The sequence below is a fragment of the Amblyomma americanum genome, chromosome 5 (genome assembly GCF_052857255.1).
Source record: "Amblyomma americanum isolate KBUSLIRL-KWMA chromosome 5, ASM5285725v1, whole genome shotgun sequence".
Taxonomy (NCBI): Eukaryota; Metazoa; Arthropoda; class Arachnida; order Ixodida; family Ixodidae; genus Amblyomma; species Amblyomma americanum.
The window spans coordinates 140,722,534-140,740,747 of record NC_135501.1 but is presented as its reverse complement, the minus strand read 5'-3'; the positions used below and the strand labels follow the sequence as shown (position 1 = coordinate 140,740,747).

Below are 18,214 nucleotides of genomic sequence, written 5' to 3'. Positions count from 1 at the left end.
AATGTTTACCGCAGTTATAGCAGGTCGCGTACTTCTGGATCATGGCCTTATTCCACAAAGGGAGAGGAATTGCACAACGGAAGCCATTAGAACTTGTACACTATCATGCTAATACACTTTGTCTTTCCAATTTCCTGGCGATGCACTCTTTATGCTATATATATATATACACTTATGAAGGGAGCCAACAGTCTCCGAAGCTTTTGGCTCCCTTCATAAGTTTGTCAAACGGCCCCTCATTTCCTTTACCTTGTCTGCTAATATATATATATATATATATATATATATATATATATATATATATATATATATATATATATATATATATATATATATATATATATATCAACCAAAGACCCTGTTTTAAAATTAAAATTGTCTTTAAAAGAAGCCGTAATGCTGAGTGCACGCTGTCGCCGGCCGATGTAAAATGTGTTGAAAGCACAGTTCTAAGACTTCTAATGAGCTCTCATTGCGCATCCAGAATCACAGGAAGAAGTACGCGCTATAAAACGTGCCACAAGCACGACGCTATGGCACAACGTGTCAGAACGAAGTGGTGGCAAAGGAACTGCACTTTCGGCTCGATTCTGCCCATCAGCCAGCATGTCTTCGACGCACTCCCTGAGGCCCACTGTCGTCGGCTTGAGCGGTCTTGGCTGGTTCCAGCGATGAATCGAGAGTGCTATATTAAAACAGACCCCAAGAAAAGGTAGCCGGTTTGTGTTTGTTCGCTCAGTTCTTGCAGTCCCCAGCATGTAGCTGAATACACACGCACCGAAAAGCTATACAGCACACAGGGTCCTGTGTAGTTCACCCATACGAATGTAGCGGCATCTCCTTTACACGCAGTACACGAACCAGCGTCAAGCTGTCTGTGTTGAGGTCAGCTTCTGATGGGCAGACAATGCGTTTTTTCTACCGCAGACCGCGAGAAGACACACTGGTTCTCAAAATATTCGAAGAAAAACAAAAGTAGCAGGACCAGCACACTTGTCAGCCAAACATTGCTGACGAGCAGGCGGTGCACTCGTCGTTAAAGTTACTAGAACTAGCACCGAACCCCATCCACAGGTGGCACAACTGCCTTCATCATGGAAACTGAGGGGCAGAAGACTATATGAGATCTTGCTGTCCATAGGCCCCACTGTCCCACTGTCCTAATAAGAGAAGCGGCCACGGACACGCAAGGACGATAGCAGTCACAACTTCTGCGGCTAACATTGGTGAACCATCGGCTGCAGATTGTGGTGCATCGGGTCAAACGCGCATGAGGAGTAGAGAAGTCCCGGCGACGGGTAGAGTCCGGGCTCCGTCTTCACCGTCATGGGCGGCAGGTCGTCCAGGGGGGACGGCCTCTGCTGCTGACTCGAGTGGTGGCCAGTCTGCTGCGAGTGCTGGTGGTGCTGCAGTTGCTGGTGGTGGTGGTGTTGCGTCTGTTGCTGCAAGTAGGCGAGCGCCGTCAGGTCGTCTTGCAGGTGGTGACCGGGCAGCGTCGGAGACAGCCGCTGCATGGGCAGCGCCGTCTGGTGCGGGGCGGCGACACCCATGCACATGCCGGGCATCATGGGCGGGCTCGACCGGGGAGTGCAGGGCACTGAGTCGCCGCCACTCACGCGTCCACCGGCACCACTCCTGCGCCGGCAGCAAAAATAAAAAAAGCATTCAATTCAGGTGGAGATAACCGGCAATAAATACTATGCAATAGTTCAACCACTCTATAATTCAGCATAATCTCATGCCACAGAGGTGACAAGCGCTTGTGGGCGGCGCACATATTCAGTAAGTGCAAATGTTTGCGCCGTTCGTAGGTACATATATGCAGAACTGTGGTTGGCAATGTCGCGGTCTTCATGAACGGCGGCTTAAGATCCGGATAAAAAAAGTAAAGCACGATTAGAAAACAATGACCTCGAAGTAACCCACCACAGATAAGAGGATGAGAGAGCGCGGTATAAAAAGCAATATTTTAAAAGAAATGCGGAAGCCGTATACTAAGAAGATGTAGTCACACGGGAACGCAGACAGGAATGCAAGTTACGCTAAAGGTTAGGAAAAGGCACAAAAATCTGCAATGACAATGTAATTTGAATGAAGAAAGGAGTTGTTCGACAACTGAAATTCCAGGTTATGCGACTTACATTTTATTTTTTCCGGTCAATGGCACTCAAGCCAAATCGCGGGGCTAAGATGTGAGAAAACACCGCAAACGGTGATGGCAGTTAAAAAAAAGGAAAAACGAAACAGGAAACAGAGCAACCGAAATGAAACACGCGCGTTGCTCTGCCTGGGCGGCGATGGCAACGGGGCCTCTGCGCCAGTTCATCTCCAACGAGGCCACAGCAAAACAGCCGATGTTTCACGGGCTGCAGTGTTTGCACGATCTACAACAGAGGCTGAGCAGTGGGCGCCGATCACACAAAAACTTTGTTTATGCCGTGCATTCGGACTGCTTTGTTCTGTTTTCTCCGTGGCGATCTTCCCAGCGGCTGAAGGCACGCGAGCGGCGCCGAGGCTGTTCCCAGAAGTTCGTAAGCCACTTCTCCGAAGAACCGCCGCTCGTAAACGGACCGGTGCCAAAGCCTCCCTTCCATCCTGGGCTGTCTTCCTAACTCGCCCCTGCAGCTAAGAACATGGGGTGTCTTATTCTACGTCCTTGTTTTTTGCGCTTTTACGTTCAGCATGGAAAACCAACTCGCCCAGACTCTGCCTTTATAGAACATGGGGACAATATTGGGAGATCTGAAGAAGATTTTTGTTTCATTTATACAAGGCACCACCAAAATATATCTACGTTCTCCTTTTATATAAAGATCTTCCTTTTCCCGTATCTTCACAATGCGTTTCGCGGGCACGACAGCATGCCGGAGGCGCCAGTGTCGCCGCTACATCGATGCCCGCAGCGAACGCTTACACAGATAGTCTACTTTTGGAGATGAGTAACACATTGGCATACTCTTGTCGACCTTGTCCTTTGATGTGAATAATGAGGGCAGAGCTGGCGGTTTTGGCAGCAATTTATATTTTTACTTGCCAAAGAAAGCCATGTTAGAGCCGACGGTAGCGTCGTGCTGTGTTCAAATTTCGCAGCTCTCCATGCAGTCAGATGGGGAGGGGGGGGGGGGGGGGGGGATACACTACACTCGCATGTATTGGGTTCAGCGCCATAGGGAGGGATATTATAGCTCGAACTTGCTCCTGGCATGAGCCGCCGCGGTGGCTCCGTGGCCCACTACGGCTCCCCTCATAGCCTGAGTCGGTTTGGGAAGTAAAAAAAAAATCCATAAAACAAACTAAACCAATCATTCTAATCTTCTTATGTGACTGCACTTGCGTCTATTACACCAAGATTATAAGGCCGTGTACTGCCATTTTTGCTGCGAAGCACACCATTCGAGCGCTTTTCAGAATATCAGTGCGCTTTGTAATGCCGTCATTGTTTTTATAGAAAATCCACCATTAACAAGTACTGGTGGTTTTGTATGTTACGGGCATGTTGCAGTTTGTTTAGGTACTCGTTGGACCACGGACTTTGGACTTTCCAGAAGAGCGACGAGACAGTGTGCATCCTCAAGATTACGTGGTCGCAGCCACACCCACACGCTGTTCTACGAACCGCAACCTCTGCCTTTTTAATTTTTTATTCGCAAGTGCCAGCACTTTTGGCCTATTTTTCTTTTTCTTTACCTGTTTCCTCACGGTCCGCTTTGAGAGTACGCCCGGAGTGGGACACTTACCAGGCTTTTCCGTTCCTCATACCCCCCTGTTCCTTTTGTTTGCAGCTTTGTAAAACTCCTGGGACATTTTGCTGCAATAGCTGTATGTATAATGAACGAACACCGGCCTGACGTCGATCGGCATCTGCGCGGGTGCAAAGTAGGGGCAGATTGGCCTTGGAGCCTACCCACACACCTCAAGCGGTCCTCTGATCCAGCGCCAAAATAGCACTCGCTATCATCATCGGTACTTCCTCGGCTTGTCAGGGCATCGCTGGGGGTCAGTGAGCGAGTCTTACATAGCCGCTCGTTAGAGGGCGAGAGAAGTTGGGTTGCCCGCAGGCATTTTGAAGCCCTGAAACTCCGAGCTTTCTTCTCGGTCGTCTTGTTGAGTCGTTTAATTTATATATAAATATTTCCCTGTTTTTAAATCAATGATCTTTAATCCATCTCCCTCACTGTACAAGTGCACCCCACCTCTTGTCTTTTTTTCTAAATCAACAATAACATGAAGTTCAACATGATGCCGGTGTCATTCAGTACCATGCATGAAAGATTAGCAATGCACACCAACACAAGAGCAGAACATATGTACTGACATGGTTCCAATCCAGGGGCAGACTTACGGGTCGCTCATGGAGAGGACGGTCCCATTTGCAGCACATGTTTCTTGGGGCATTTTCGTCGAAAAAATTGGGTTCCTATGAAAATATTCCAGCTTAAGGGGGGGAGGTAGGCAGGCCCCACCTTCCCCTATAAGCCCACCACTGTTCGAAACGATTAATCAGCTCATGCAAATGTGAATGTTTCAAGCCTTAACCAGCGGTAAATCTACCGGCGTACCACTAATGACGCCATCAGGCTGGTCGGCGCTGGGTACTAAGAGCGAAGTAGGAGCGAAAGAAAGACATCTTTATAATGCATTGGGTCAGGACACTTATTGTGAAGGAAGCAAGTACTGGCCTGCATGTCCTGTACTGTTCTAGTAATGCGACAACCAGGCAATGGCCTATTTCCTGTTGCACATAATTACTCAAAGAGAGCGCAATCAGATTTCTTCGCTTTTTTAGTTTTTTCTTCCTAACTGTCCCTCACTGATTGATTCGTAATTGATTTCGTCTTTGCTCACGCTAGCATTTTCCCCACAGTCTGTTCTTTTAATCATTCCTTTTTTTTCTCATAGCCATGTACTCCACTAGTTTAACTGTATTTATTGATCCATATAATGCATTTCCTGCTTTTGTATGCGTTTCACTGATATTTTTTTCTTATTCAAGTCGTATGTAAATTCCTCGGCCTCTTCATCTTGCCCGCCTGCATGGTAGACAATAGCGAATGACTGCGCAAATACCGATACCACACCACGGACGGGCACTTTCCGCTGGCGGGAAAAGCCATGGCGCCAGGCGTGTACTCGATCACGCGTCGAGAGACGCAGTGTCGGGTTTCAGCTGCAGGGAGCGACCGACCAAGTGCCTCGGAGGAAGACGCGCTGCTTTCGACATTCCCCCCAGGCGGCGAGCTTCGCACGGTCGGGCGCGGGAGGCCTGACGATCCGGCGCACAGTCCTCTGGAAGCGCGAATTGTTCCTTCTGATCGCTCAGGCACTGAAGCATGAGGGTGCAAGTGGTCATGGCCTGTGTTATAGAAGTCTGCACGATGTGGGCACATGCACCTGAAGGTTCGCGCCCTTCATGTCCAACATTATCGGGCAAAATATTTTGAAAGTAGGAAAATTGTAAGGCACGGTTAGGGATTTTATTTATTTCTTATTTACACCAACGATCTCCCTTCCATTCTATCATCTAACATTCTTTTGTTTGCTGACGACTGTGTTGTTTTCCGCGAAATAAAATCTCCCGACGATGCCAACATTCTCCAGCGTGATCTCTATAACATTTCTCATTGGAGTAATGAATGGCTTATGGAACTTAATACTAATAAGTGCAAAATTATGCGAATATCAAGAAGTTCCAACTCTCCACCTGTGTACTACCTAAATAACGTTGCCTTCATAAAAATACCTGGGTGTTCACATTTCTGCTGACCTTAACTGGAAGCGCCATTTTCAGTACATTACTAACAAAGCTAACCGCATGTTGGGCTACGTGCGCCGTAACTTTTCCAAAACTCCATCTTCTTTGAAATTATTGCTTTATATAACACTAATACGTTCTAATCTCGAATATGCCGCAACGATATGGGATACGCATCATGAAAAACTGATAACTTTGCTTGAGCTGGTTCAAAACCGGATCAAAGCTGGATCAAAATAACGATGCTCGTTTTATCCTGTCCAACTTTAACCGTACCGCAATAGTAACAAGCATGAAAGCTAATCATTCTTTACCTCTTTCAGCATCCTGCCGGCAGACATTTTCGTTTGAGCCTTTTTCATAAACTATACCATCACCCCACGCTACGCGATTCCCTCATTTCGTCCCCCAGATACGTGTCAAATCGTACTGATCATAGTCACAAAGTTGGCATTGAAACATGTAACACTAAAACGGCATTTCAGTCTTTCTTGACTCGTACATCACATGAATGGAACCGCCTTCCCGCAGATATCGTCGATATAATTGATAACCAGCATTTTCATCCTGCACTAGCTAACATTGTATAACAGGAGGATGATAATGCTTGTTCTGTAATATGCATTGTATCTATTTATGTATTTTGTCTTGTAACCACTCCCCTCTTTAATGCATTTGGCCCTGAGGGTTCAATAAATGAAACGAGATGAAAAATATCGAAGGTAATGGTCCATGCTTCCCATATGCAGCAAAATCTTTCTTTTAAAGCGTTTCCATCAAAGTAATCGAACGGTTAAGAATGCCATAGAAAACCAACGGGGAACGCTTTTGACTATAGCAATAACGCTAATCGGAAAAAAAATGACTGCCGTCGGATGATCTGCGCATATATTTATTGTTTTAGTGAAATCTTACATTATTTAAAAAATCGGCGTTCATAAACGGTTTCTCGCTCAAAAGTGCTTTTGTCCGGGATTGATGGGTACGAATGAGATGGCGACTGCTGCAAGACGAACCCGTCTTTCCTGTTGCGTCATCTTGGCCGAAACTGCACAGGGCTGCCTGTTCTGCAGGATGCTCAGAGCATAGAGTAAGCAGAGCGAAAGATGGCGGCGCTACACTTCATCCACCATGGAGAGACGCAATGCCGCGAAGACGAGGTTTCTTACCTGACTTGGCTATTGCCGAGCATAAAATGTGGATTAATTCAGCAGGAAAATTGGGACTCTTCTCGAAGGAAACCTCGAAGAAATGCTGCGAAAGTTTCCATATCGGCCTAACAGCGAACTTTCACTCGCGTTCACTCTGTTGAAGTGAAAAACGCAGTGATGGAATAACCTAATCCGGGCACAGATGAAAGGATCGCGGCGCAACTACCGGTTTCGTCGTGCAATCCACATTTCCAGGCTTCTTTCCTCCTGGCTGGCTCAGTTATGTCGAGAGATGCCTAGGTGGCAGATACATTGAACTAAAGGCGCCTTGAAAGTCTAACCCAAACGTGTTGACGAGGTTTTTTTTTTTCTGCGAGCCAAGGAAAAGTACGAAAAGAGGAGCAACCACGTACGTTCACTTGCTTACATGTTGGAAATGTGCAGAGACACGGATTGAAAGCGCTACTATTTATTGTAATGACCCAACGCTTGCGAATTATAAACGTACGCCATTTATACCGCCAACTGAAGTTTTGGATATTTCACCATCAAAAAAATTCATGATTCATTCAGGTAATCCAGGATATACAAAGCGAAAGATATCGGCGTTCACTGTGTTCATTGGCGTTGGCGTTGACAATGCTCTAGACGGCGATGGCTTTGAGCAAAGGAAGGGCGCAAAACATGCTCCCTGGATATGTGGATGCCTTACTCGTGCTTTGATTCGTGGTGAGAGAGTGATGTGGAATGAATGAATTAACGCTGACAGCGTTGTGGCTGACATGAGGCACTGTAGCACTACCTAGGTCGCAGCGTTCATTTGGCGATCAATCTCTCGCGATCAATCATTAACTGCATGCGACTTCCCAGGGTGGCAGGGAGGGTGCGCTGCCTATCCAGTGTGCGGAACGCAATCAAACCAGGCTTTTGACACCAAGGTCATGCACATGAAAGTGAGATTGATGTCTCCACTGACCCACGGAGCCGGTTGTGCGCCTTTCCTTTCGTGGAAATGAACAGCCTTTGCAAAGTTGTCAACGCAAATGAATTCTATGAACGCCATCGGCTCACTTGTTTTGCTTGGTTTTTGAAAAAAAGAAATGGCACAGTAACCGTCTCACATATCTCGGTGGACACCCGAACCGTGCCGTAAAGGAAGGGATAAAGGAGGGAGGGAAATAAGAAAGAGAAAACTGAAAGTTGCATTTTGAGGAAAGGCGCGGCGCTGCGCTGTGGTGGAAAACATGTGGCTCGGTGTGACTCTAGAGCGAGAGAGAGAGAGAAAAGGCGACGGAGTCGGTGGCCACCTGCGCCGTGCGTGACGTCACTCGTGCTCCGACACACGCCGGCTCACGTGAAGCGCGGTGTTGACTAGCGTAGTGAAGCCTTTCGTTTCAATAACCGGCCGCAGTGGCTCAGTGGTTAGGGCGCTCGGCTACTGATCCGCAGTTCCGGGTTCGAACCCGACCGCGGCGGCTGCGTTTCGATGGAGGCGAAACGCTAAGGCGTCCGTGTGCTGGGCAATGTCAGTGCGCGTTAAAGATCACCAGGTGGTCGAACTTACTCCGGAGCCCTCCACTACGGCACCTTTTTCTTCCTTTTTTTCTTTCACTCCCTTCTTTATTCCTTCCCTTACAGCGCGGTTCAGGTGTCCGCCGATATATGAGACAGATACTGAGCAATTTCCTTTCCCCAAAAACGAATTTTCATTTTCATTTCAACATCAACAATAAAAAATAAATTAAAGCATAAATTAAAAAAATTCTTTGCTTAAGACAGCTAACTTTTAAGCTGTGCCCTTAGGTGCTTTATTTTTTAATTAGTGTGCATGCAAACGCTTCAGCACAATTGTTTCGTGAAATAAATTTAAGGCCCAAAAACAGGCTGCGTGAATATAGGCAGCTGGAAAACACCTGTCCCTGTCATTCCTTACATTCACAAAGTTTCCCATGGCATAAAAAAGGCGCAAGCAAAGATCAGGTGCAAGTTGTGGTCTCGGCCCCAACAAAGCTGTCAAAGATCTGTACTATGACTAAACCGGAGAAGAAACGACCGGTTTGCCCTATTAAACATCAAAAACAGTTCACGAAATGCAGGTCAAAAGTTGTGCATCAGATTCCTCTAAGCTGTGATCTCGTTTACATAGGGCAAACCGGTCGATGTTTCAATGAACGTGCCAGTGATCACTTGCGGAATGTGCGCAACCAACAAGGAAGCTTACTTGCAGACCACTGCAAAACCTGCAAATAATGTCGTCCGGAACTAAACAGAACAATTTTTTTTGAAGAGCGGAAAAGACAAGTTTGAGCGAGAATTAGTAGAGGAATATTTTATTAAGAAAGCGGGAAGCGCATGCGTTAGTAAACCGTCCATTTCAATCAGTGACGCTGAGGTGGTTTTTCTCGAAAGGTGTCTTTAGGTTTTAATGTGTTGAACTTTTCTCTGTATAGTTTGTTGTTCCTGGATGTTTTTTAACAGCCAAACAAGAATTGTGTACAATCCAATACATTTAGTTCTTTGACGCAGAGAGGATTTCTCGAAGGTTTTAAGCTTTGACACTTGTTTTAGTACTTTGACGCTGAGAGTATTTCTCGAAGCTTTTAAGTTTTCATGTCCACCATTTTTTTCGGAGTTTGTTGTTGGTCATTCATTCATTATCACACGATTGTGTTAAAGCAGCGATTTTGATTTTGTTATCTGTTTGCCTTGGCTAAGCGTGCGCCTTTGTTGTGAGAATGAATTGTTTTCCGGTTGGTTTTGCGCTCGGATAGTCTTGGGACCTAGTCAAAAACAAAGTTTTCTTTTATCAGGAGTGTAGTGCTGAATGCATGAATGTATCTTCCGGCCTGTTAGAAGTAGCACCTACTTCCTGAATTCTGATTGTTGTTTACAATCTCTTATTCTTGTGTGATAGGCTTCTGCGATACGGCTCGGTTGCTTCATAAAATGCAAGGGTTTGGGCGAATACACCTCAGTCGCAAGTTGGCGCCTGTCCTGTTGTGTTCTTGTGCCTCTTTAGTCCTTGTTCTTTCCGCGCCGTCCTGACATCGTCTAGAAGCTATGTGTCTCTGTTTTCCGTAATATTGAAACATTGTTCGGTGTTAGAGCTGAAATATCTTAAAAATGTTCAGTAGCGAGCTGGCTCTCAGCCATAACTAGAGCCATACCAGCATTACAAGATGGGCTCTATAGTCGGCCAGCAATTAATTTTTAGTAACCGTATTGCTCTTGACGTAGTCTAAAAGCTGCTCAAATCCAAAAGACGTACGATCCACAGCCTTGCGTTTGAAGTGGCGAAGAAGGGGCGCGTAATATGACATTCGCGATCTGAATGGTGAAATTAATACATGTATGCCTGATTCTCGGTGCTGGATCGCCAATTTATATTAGCTGTATTTGTTTACACTGATGCAGGGTTCAAAAGTGGAGGTTAGTGATAAAAACAGAGCTTCAGTGTAGCTAACGCTAAAATGACAAAAATTGGCAGTGGTTTAGCTCCGGTTAAACATAGAGTGACGCGATAACCAAAGCTGGCCAAGTGGAATTCGCTCAGTCGAATTAATAATAATTGGTATTGGGGGGAAAGGAAATGGCGCAGTATCTGTCTCATATATCGTTGGACACCTGAACCGCGCCGTATGGGAAGGGTAAAGGAGGGAGTGAAGGAAGAAAGAAAGAGAGAGGTGCCGTAGTGGAGGGCTCCGGAATAATTTCGACCACCTGGGGATCTTTAACGTGCACTGACATCGCACAGCACATGGGCGCCTTAGCGTTTTTCCTCAGTCGAATTGCAAAGTCAGTCTTTCGGCGCTCCGTTTCGCTGGGCGTTCATTCTTCATCTTAGTTTCTGGACGTGAATTCACTCTCTCCCCCTCCCCCTTTCCACTCCCGCCCCCCGCACTCGACACAGCGCATGCGCATAGCTGTTGCAGCTCGGTTTCACCGGCACGGTGCGCCGGCGAAAGCAGCCGCTGCTCCGCACCACGTGACCACGGCGCCGCCACGAAGCTCAAGGGGTGCCACGCTGAAGGCTTGAAGTGCTGGCGTAGTGTAGCTCTCGCTACAAAATGCGAGCTACGCGGAAGCAGACACTTTTCACCTCTCCTCCGCCGCGTGCGTAAACGCTGCGTCACCGTTGTTCGCGCATGACTGCGCAATACTAACCTGCAGGGCTATCGCTCGATTCATATCACACGCGCCCTCTTCCAGAATACGTGTCATGAGAAAACTCCGCCCGCTGTAGAATATCCGCGTTAAGTAAAAACCATCAAAGCTGATGACGCAACCGTATAGTATTCTTTTTCGCAGTCCAAAGCAAATCGTACCAATTTTCAAGTTTTTCTAAAGTGTATTCAGTGTGGATCTTGCGCATTATAAAATGCTCGTAAAGTGCTGTTAATCGCATAATAAAAATGCACTAAAACATTGCTTCTATAACTTACTTGCACAGGCAATGCACTAGGTGGAACTATAAAGAAACGAAAGAAGACACGGACGGTTTGATCACGGTTTGATTACCCTATGAAGCTGGGGGCGTGAATGGGGAAATATGATGTGCTGATTGCATTTAGTTAGGCCGCCAGAGCTCGCGGAGAACCCGAGTTTCCCTGAACTCAGGCTGTCCCACATAGCGCCCCTGGCTATCGCATGATTAATTGTATAGTGAAAAAGTCAACATACTTGAAATGAGATACAGGTGTTTGTGTTATATTTAGAGGGAGTGGAAGATTCAAGCAAACTAACGCGAGTTCACTCGTCTCAGGCGATATTTGCCATCTTTTGGAGCAAGAGAACGCGTCCAGTTAAAGTGGCGCTCATTTGGATGTGACGACTTAGGGAAGACTTCCAAAATGCGAGGCCGGGTGTATTTCTATTGCATCGAATAAGAAGCCGGAGGCAAGTGGAAGCATTATAAAGTGGTAGTTTGATATTGGTATTTTTCGCCGATAGTGACCACTGTACGTAGTAACAGAGAACTCCCTTGGAGCTCACGACGAAAGATAGGAGCTCCCACACTGGCATCAGCCATAAGGCGTATGTCGCCGGAAAAGCAGTCGCTCTGGTGTATGATCTACCGACGGTCACGTGGTCTGCACAAATCGAGGAGTGGCAGCGACTACTGATCCGGAATTCCCGGGTTCGAACCCGACCGCGGCGGCTGCGTTTTTATGGAGAAAAAAACGCTAAGGCGCCCGTGTGCTGTGCGATGTCAGTGCACGGTAAAGATCCCCAGGTGGTCGAAATTATTCCGGAGCTCTCCACTACGGCACCTCCTTCTTCCCTTCTTCTTTCACTCCCTCCCTTGTCCCTTCCCTTACGGCGCGGTTCAGGTGTCCAACGATATATGAGACAGATACTGCGCCATTTCCTTTCCCCAAAAAACCAATTATTATTATCATTATTATTTTGTAGGTGCTAAGGGTAAAGAGTAGGTTTTTTTAAAAAAATACTTGTTTTGTCTCCGTACTAATCTCTAAAGCTGAAACACCGGGGAACATTATTCAATGATCTCCTTGCTTCCCCGACATTTGGTAGAACCACAACAGCTACCTCTGCAAAAGCAAGTGGCCAACCGGGCGCTACAGACTTCTTTGGAGCTGGCCCTCACTTGCATATCCACTTGAGAAACAACGTAACGAAGGAAAACTGGAAATTTTTGTGAGTTAATCACTGTCTTTAATACTAGTAATTAAACACAAAAAAGTGCTCAGTATATGTTCACTGAACGCTGGCGCATTTTACTCTGTGCTCCTCTTATTTTGTGTGAGAACGCGATTCTTCATCTTTTATTTCTTTTGATTCAAGAATTTAAAGATATGCATAAGGCTGTACTGGCGACTTATTATAGCTCAAGTGGATTGTCTTCTAGACCCCCAACACTCGATATGCGAACAAGAGCTAGTTGACGATTGAGCCTTTTGTGACAAATACTGTGTAAAATGTGTTCTTCCGCTGGACAGTCTGTTCTCTAGCGACTAGCTGATCCAGAGCTTTAAAGTGTCTCAACGGGCGAACATAAAAAGCCAAAAGTGAAATAACCACGTCCTCTGCGGGGCAGGCGTTTAATGCAGCTCTTCTGTCCATCCAGACTCACCATAGTTATGCTTTCAGGTGGACTCTTCGGTTTAAACCAAAAAAATAAGCAAAAATACGTAGAATTCAATTTTTGAAATTCGGCTTTAACCGTTACATAAAGCTCAACATGCACGCGACAGCAATGTGGCTATCGAGCAAGACTTCCGCTCAGTCAAAGGAAAGAAATTTCCCGTTTACATGCGTCTACAAACGCAGGTTTAAAAGGCTAGTGTAGTTTTTCTTTCCAATGATGTGTGACACATTAGTAAAGGTAAATAATCACGTGAAATTCGCAAACACACAGTACTTAACTTGCAATTGAATATTATTCCATATAGTCTCGGTTTCAGCAGGCGGAAACGGTTGCCGCCAATTGCGACGTCAAAAGTGAGCACCAGATCACGTGAGGCATACAAAATCTGCAATATAACAGTTCATGGAGCCCCGCCGCGGTGGCTCAGTGGTTAGGGCGCTCGACTACTGATCCGGAGTTCCCGGGCTCGAACCCGACCGCGGCGGCTGCGTTTTTATGGAGGAAAAACGCTAAGGCGCCCGTGTGCTGTGCGATGTCAGTGCACGTTAAAGATCCCCAGGTGGTCGAAATTATTCCGGAGCCCTCCACTACGGCACCTCTTCCTTCCTTTCTGCCTTCACTCCCTCCTTTATCCCTTCCCTTACGGCGCGGTTCAGGTGTCCAACGATATATGAGACAGATACTGCGCCATTTCCTTTCCCCCAAAACCAATTATTATTATTAACAGTTCATGGTTTACTAGCTAAATTAAATGAAATTGTTTTTTGTAGGAAAGGAAATGCACAATAACTGCCTCACTTATCTCGCGGGACACCCGAACCGCGCCGTAAGGGAATGTATAAAGGATGGAGTGAAAGAAGGAAGGAAGGAAGAAAGAGGTGCCGTAGTGGAGGGCTCCGGAATAATTTCGACCACCTGGGGTTCTTGACAGCGTGCATTGACATTGCACAGGTGGTCGAAATTATTCCGGAGCCCTCCACTACGGACCTATTTGTTCCTCTCTTCTTTCACTCCCTCCTTTATCCCTTCCCTTACGGGCGCCTTTTAGCGTTTCGCCTCCATCTAAACGCAGCCGCCGCGGTCGGGTTCGAACCCGGGAACTCCAGTAGTAGGCGAGCGCACTAACCATTGAACAACCGCGGCGGGTCTATTACAAATTTATTTATTGAGCGCTGATGAATTCTACTTTATTGTGTGTTTACTAATGTCGTACACACCATTCCAGAACAAAAAAAACGCTATTCAATATTAGGTTTTTTTTATTTTAAGTACGAAAATTTGTGCGTTAATTACTGGTAATTCAAGTGCTCGTGTCGACAAGAAATGCAAGGTAGACGTGAAGGAGACTTTTGATCAACAGAAATGCCACATTATATCACCGAAAAAAAAACTGCAATTTGCCCGTATAAGATAATATCCGCCGATACAAACACAGAACTCCGTTCTGAAAAATGCGTTAAAAAATCCCTCCGAGAATTGAAGAAATAAAAACCGAAAACCTCCACCCCTCTGCACTTTTCCTCATCTGTGCAGTTTATGGAGTTGCTATGATAGATAACTCTGAATTTTTTTCCTTTTTTTTCGCTTTGAAGATTAGACACAGAACATTTTAGGGACTTAGTTCCTTCCTCGCTTCCTTCACGATTTATTTGTTTATTGACTCATTCTTTCATTTCAAATCGACAGTAGCAGAAGTATTAGCAAAACACTTTATTTAAGAACACAAATCGAAAGCCTAAAATATGCTTCGTCTATCACAGCAGCATTCGCTGCCACGCATCACTATTCGCTGCCACGCATCCTGCCTCTGTCAGCATGGCAACACGTGTTTCGCGCATGGTGCGTCGTCTTGCATTTCCATCCGCCCGCACTTCGCCGGTCTTGCTTTGTTTGTTTCGCAGCTTCCTCTTATTGTGTTGCCGAGAGACGCAGCAGCAGCAGCAACAAAAGCAGAGCGTAGCCGTACACCTCAGCATTTGTCGGTCTCCGCCGACCAATGGGAGCCGCGCAGACAGACCACAGCACCGGCTCCGACTGCCTTCCGAGTTAGGGACGGCAGTGCCACAAGCGGACGTGCCGCCGGCCGTCAGGTGCGAAAGGTGGTTTCGGATGACGCCCGTGGCGTGAGCGCCGGCATCGGAGCGGAAATGAAGGCAAGAGTGAACGGGCACGGCGTAGTCACTCCCCCGCTTTGCCAGTGGCGGTGGCGGCTTCTCTTGGAGTCTACCTTACACTGGCGCGCAAGGTCCTCGGGAAAGAAGGGCCACGGAAGGGGAGAGACGCTCGCCTTTTGTTCTGTGTTCCTTCGTTTGCTTTCGTCTTGCTAACTTCCCGTTCCTTCTGTTATTTTGTTCTTATATCTTTTTCCGAAGCGCTTCGGCGCCGTGCGCAAAGACGAGTGTGTTTGTGTTTGCTTGGTTGTTCGGGGGTTGCTCTTGGGTTTTCACCGGCGGCATATCGAATGCCAGATCCGGTGTGTGGTGTTGTATTTACCGGAACCGCTGTGGCGCAGCGAGTGGCGGGTTTGCGCGGGTGGGGCTGGCCGGGGCCGACTGTCCGTGGATTGCACACGTGGCACGTGTGGAGTGGGTGACGTTGAAGACGAGTGCGCAATGCAGCGTGGAGTGAGGGTGGTGGTGATGTAAGGGTTTGTTGCCGTTTAGGACAAAGAAAAGCAAGGTTTTTAAACGATCACGAAGTATGAGCCGGGTCGGGGGTCCTCGACAGCTGAAGACAATTTATTGTGCAGTATTTCCAGGTTACGTAATTTGCCGTAAAAGGATGCGTACTGTAGTCAGGTGTCGAAAATCCCGGCTGCGTTTTCTTAGCTGATATAAAAAAAAATCTGTAAAAAAAGTAAAATTGCACTTCCAGGAATTCCTCTACAATAACGATATCTCACAATAATATGTAATTGACACCGTCACCACAGACAACGGGGCACTGCGCTTTAATGCTCTCAAACCTGAAGAGTAGTAAAATGAGTCATGATACCAATCCAACGGTGTCAAAGCGTTTTTGCAAATACATAACCTCAGGTGGTCAAAATTAATCCAAAGACATTTCGCTCAAAAAGCCAAAAAGTAAACTCGAGCCCACTCATTGCACAAATAATGCTGGGTCCGGGAATACGGCTAATTTCTAAACCTCTTATCACATTCTAAACCTCTTATCCACATTAACGAAACTCATCTAACTCGTTTTCAAACTAGGCACGGAACAAAATCACACAACGCATGGCGCCACTGTACAGCACCGCATGGCGGCAGACACCGCGTGTCTAGTCAGGATGGCCGAGTGGTCTAAGGCGCCAGATTTAAGCTCTGGTCCTCGCAAGAGGGCGTGGGTTCGAACCCCACTTCTGACAGCATTTCTTTTATTCTTTAAATAGCGAATTTTTAATGCTAGTGCGAGGCTCTAAACAGTGTTCGCAGGAGACTTGCGAGAGCAACCAAGCAAGTGGTCAAAATGTGTCCGAACGACGCCACCGCAGCAGATGCAAGGTGCGTGCGTGCGTGCGTATGTCGAGGCCCCATGACCTTTTTTGTTTTGAATGAAATTCTTAATTTGACGGGGAAATGCGTCGACACAAGAGAATCATACTTAGTTCCGCAATCTGCCCATTGGGTTGCGAGTAAATTTCCAACCGTGGCGGTTAGCAGTTAAAGTAATGATTGGTCGCGACAGTCGAGCAACCTGGGTCTCCAAAGCCCCACCGATGGCAGCACCTGTCAATGCACGACAATGTCGCGTAGCTAATCCGCTGCACCTCTGCGCCAGGAATGGTTCGAGGACTCCCGTGGATCTATTATTATAAAGTAGAGACTGGTCAATTCCGCATATATGACCATTAATCCATTACCAATCTCTGAACAACTTCCATGCGTGAAAAATGTACCCGAAGACTGGAGCCGATGTGAAAAGTGAAGTCGTAGCGTGCCTAATTCGCATTTGGCAGAACTGCGCAAATAGTCCGTAATTTTTATCAGCGCATTCGCGCAGAAAACTCAGCACTTGCTGCGAGACGCGAATTAAACAATTGGGATACGACGTGCATTTAGACGTCGTTGATGTTAACAGCGAACTGAAAGCAGGAGCGCGCAGGAACCGTTGTGCAAATCGTAAAAACGTTAGTGTTATACTAGAACATTGCACTAATGTTAAAGAAAAGAAAGAACGCCATGATTAAACTAATAAGCATTTTTAACTATAAATGAGGCCACATTGCTAAAGCTGTGCCATGCCCACCAATCCTGGAGAAGAGGATTTTTGAACGGGAAAAAGTTTATGAGCGCAATTTTTTTCGCATATTTTGAGATTTCACTATACCAATCAATATATTCGTAGGTCACTCATCGGCAGGCTTGTATTTTTTGGCTGTTAGCGTTTTTGTATTTTTTTATTTAATTACCCTAAATGCCCGAGCGGGAATTACATGGGGGGGGGGGGGGGGGGTAAAATAAAAGTTGAACACGCATAACGTACACAGTAACAGGGAAACACTCAGATAGTTCGTGCATGAAATAAACACGTCATTTCAAGTAAAAAGTGAGCAGCACCATACCAACACAACCTCAGGAAACACTTCAGGCTATCAAGAAATGTGTCATGGTCAATTATAACGCCACGCTTTCCGACAGATGATTCCAGCAAAGAATGGCGAGAAGAAGCGGTGACTGAAATATCCGTATTTGAAATATACGTATTATAAAATTTGTTTTTGGCTGTTTCAACTTCAGATTTACACAACTACGCGTGCTCGCTGTAATGCTTCCAGTCATCCACGGAATCCGACCGTTCGGCTTTTGAATATAACCGTTTCTTTTTCCTTACACTGCGCTTTATGTGTATAGTGAACCAGAGACCTTGTGTCGACTCAGAGATAGCGATCCCAGGTATATATTTTTCCTTAAGCGAAGTCAATTCGTTGCTGAGAAGTGTCCAGTTTTCATTTGCATCGTGAAGACTGAATGAATGCATTACCCGATAGAAAAGGATGTCAGGTCACTAATCAGCATGTCAGTGTTCGCTTTTGAATAGTCAAATGTTCCTGTTTCCTGCTCTGTTCCTGGCGATAGTAAATTCAGAGCACCGTATGATGTGATCCCCTATACCGTCTAACACATTCACTGATGCGTTGTCTGGTTCTGTGGTCAGCAGAAGATTAGAGAGCGAGAGGATCGCCGCGTGTAGGGACCGAAA

At 46.4% G+C, this 18,214-nt stretch overlaps 1 protein-coding gene and 1 non-coding gene across 4 annotated transcripts in view; one reads left to right on the top strand and one right to left on the bottom strand.

The window, feature by feature from the left end:
* Positions 1-375: 375 nt before the first annotated feature.
* Positions 376-18,214, bottom strand: part of LOC144132785 (uncharacterized) — an 89,122-nt gene continuing 71,283 nt past the window's right edge. For all 3 annotated transcript variants that reach the window (XM_077665439.1, XM_077665438.1, XM_077665440.1), the window contains one exon: positions 376-1,635. In XM_077665439.1, the coding sequence (XP_077521565.1) occupies positions 1,218-1,635 (418 nt within the window). In that variant the 3' untranslated portion in view covers positions 376-1,217. The remainder of the gene's footprint in view (positions 1,636-18,214) is intronic.
* Positions 16,296-16,379, top strand: TRNAL-UAA (transfer RNA leucine (anticodon UAA)). The gene has a single exon. It is a non-coding gene; the product is annotated as a tRNA-Leu (tRNA).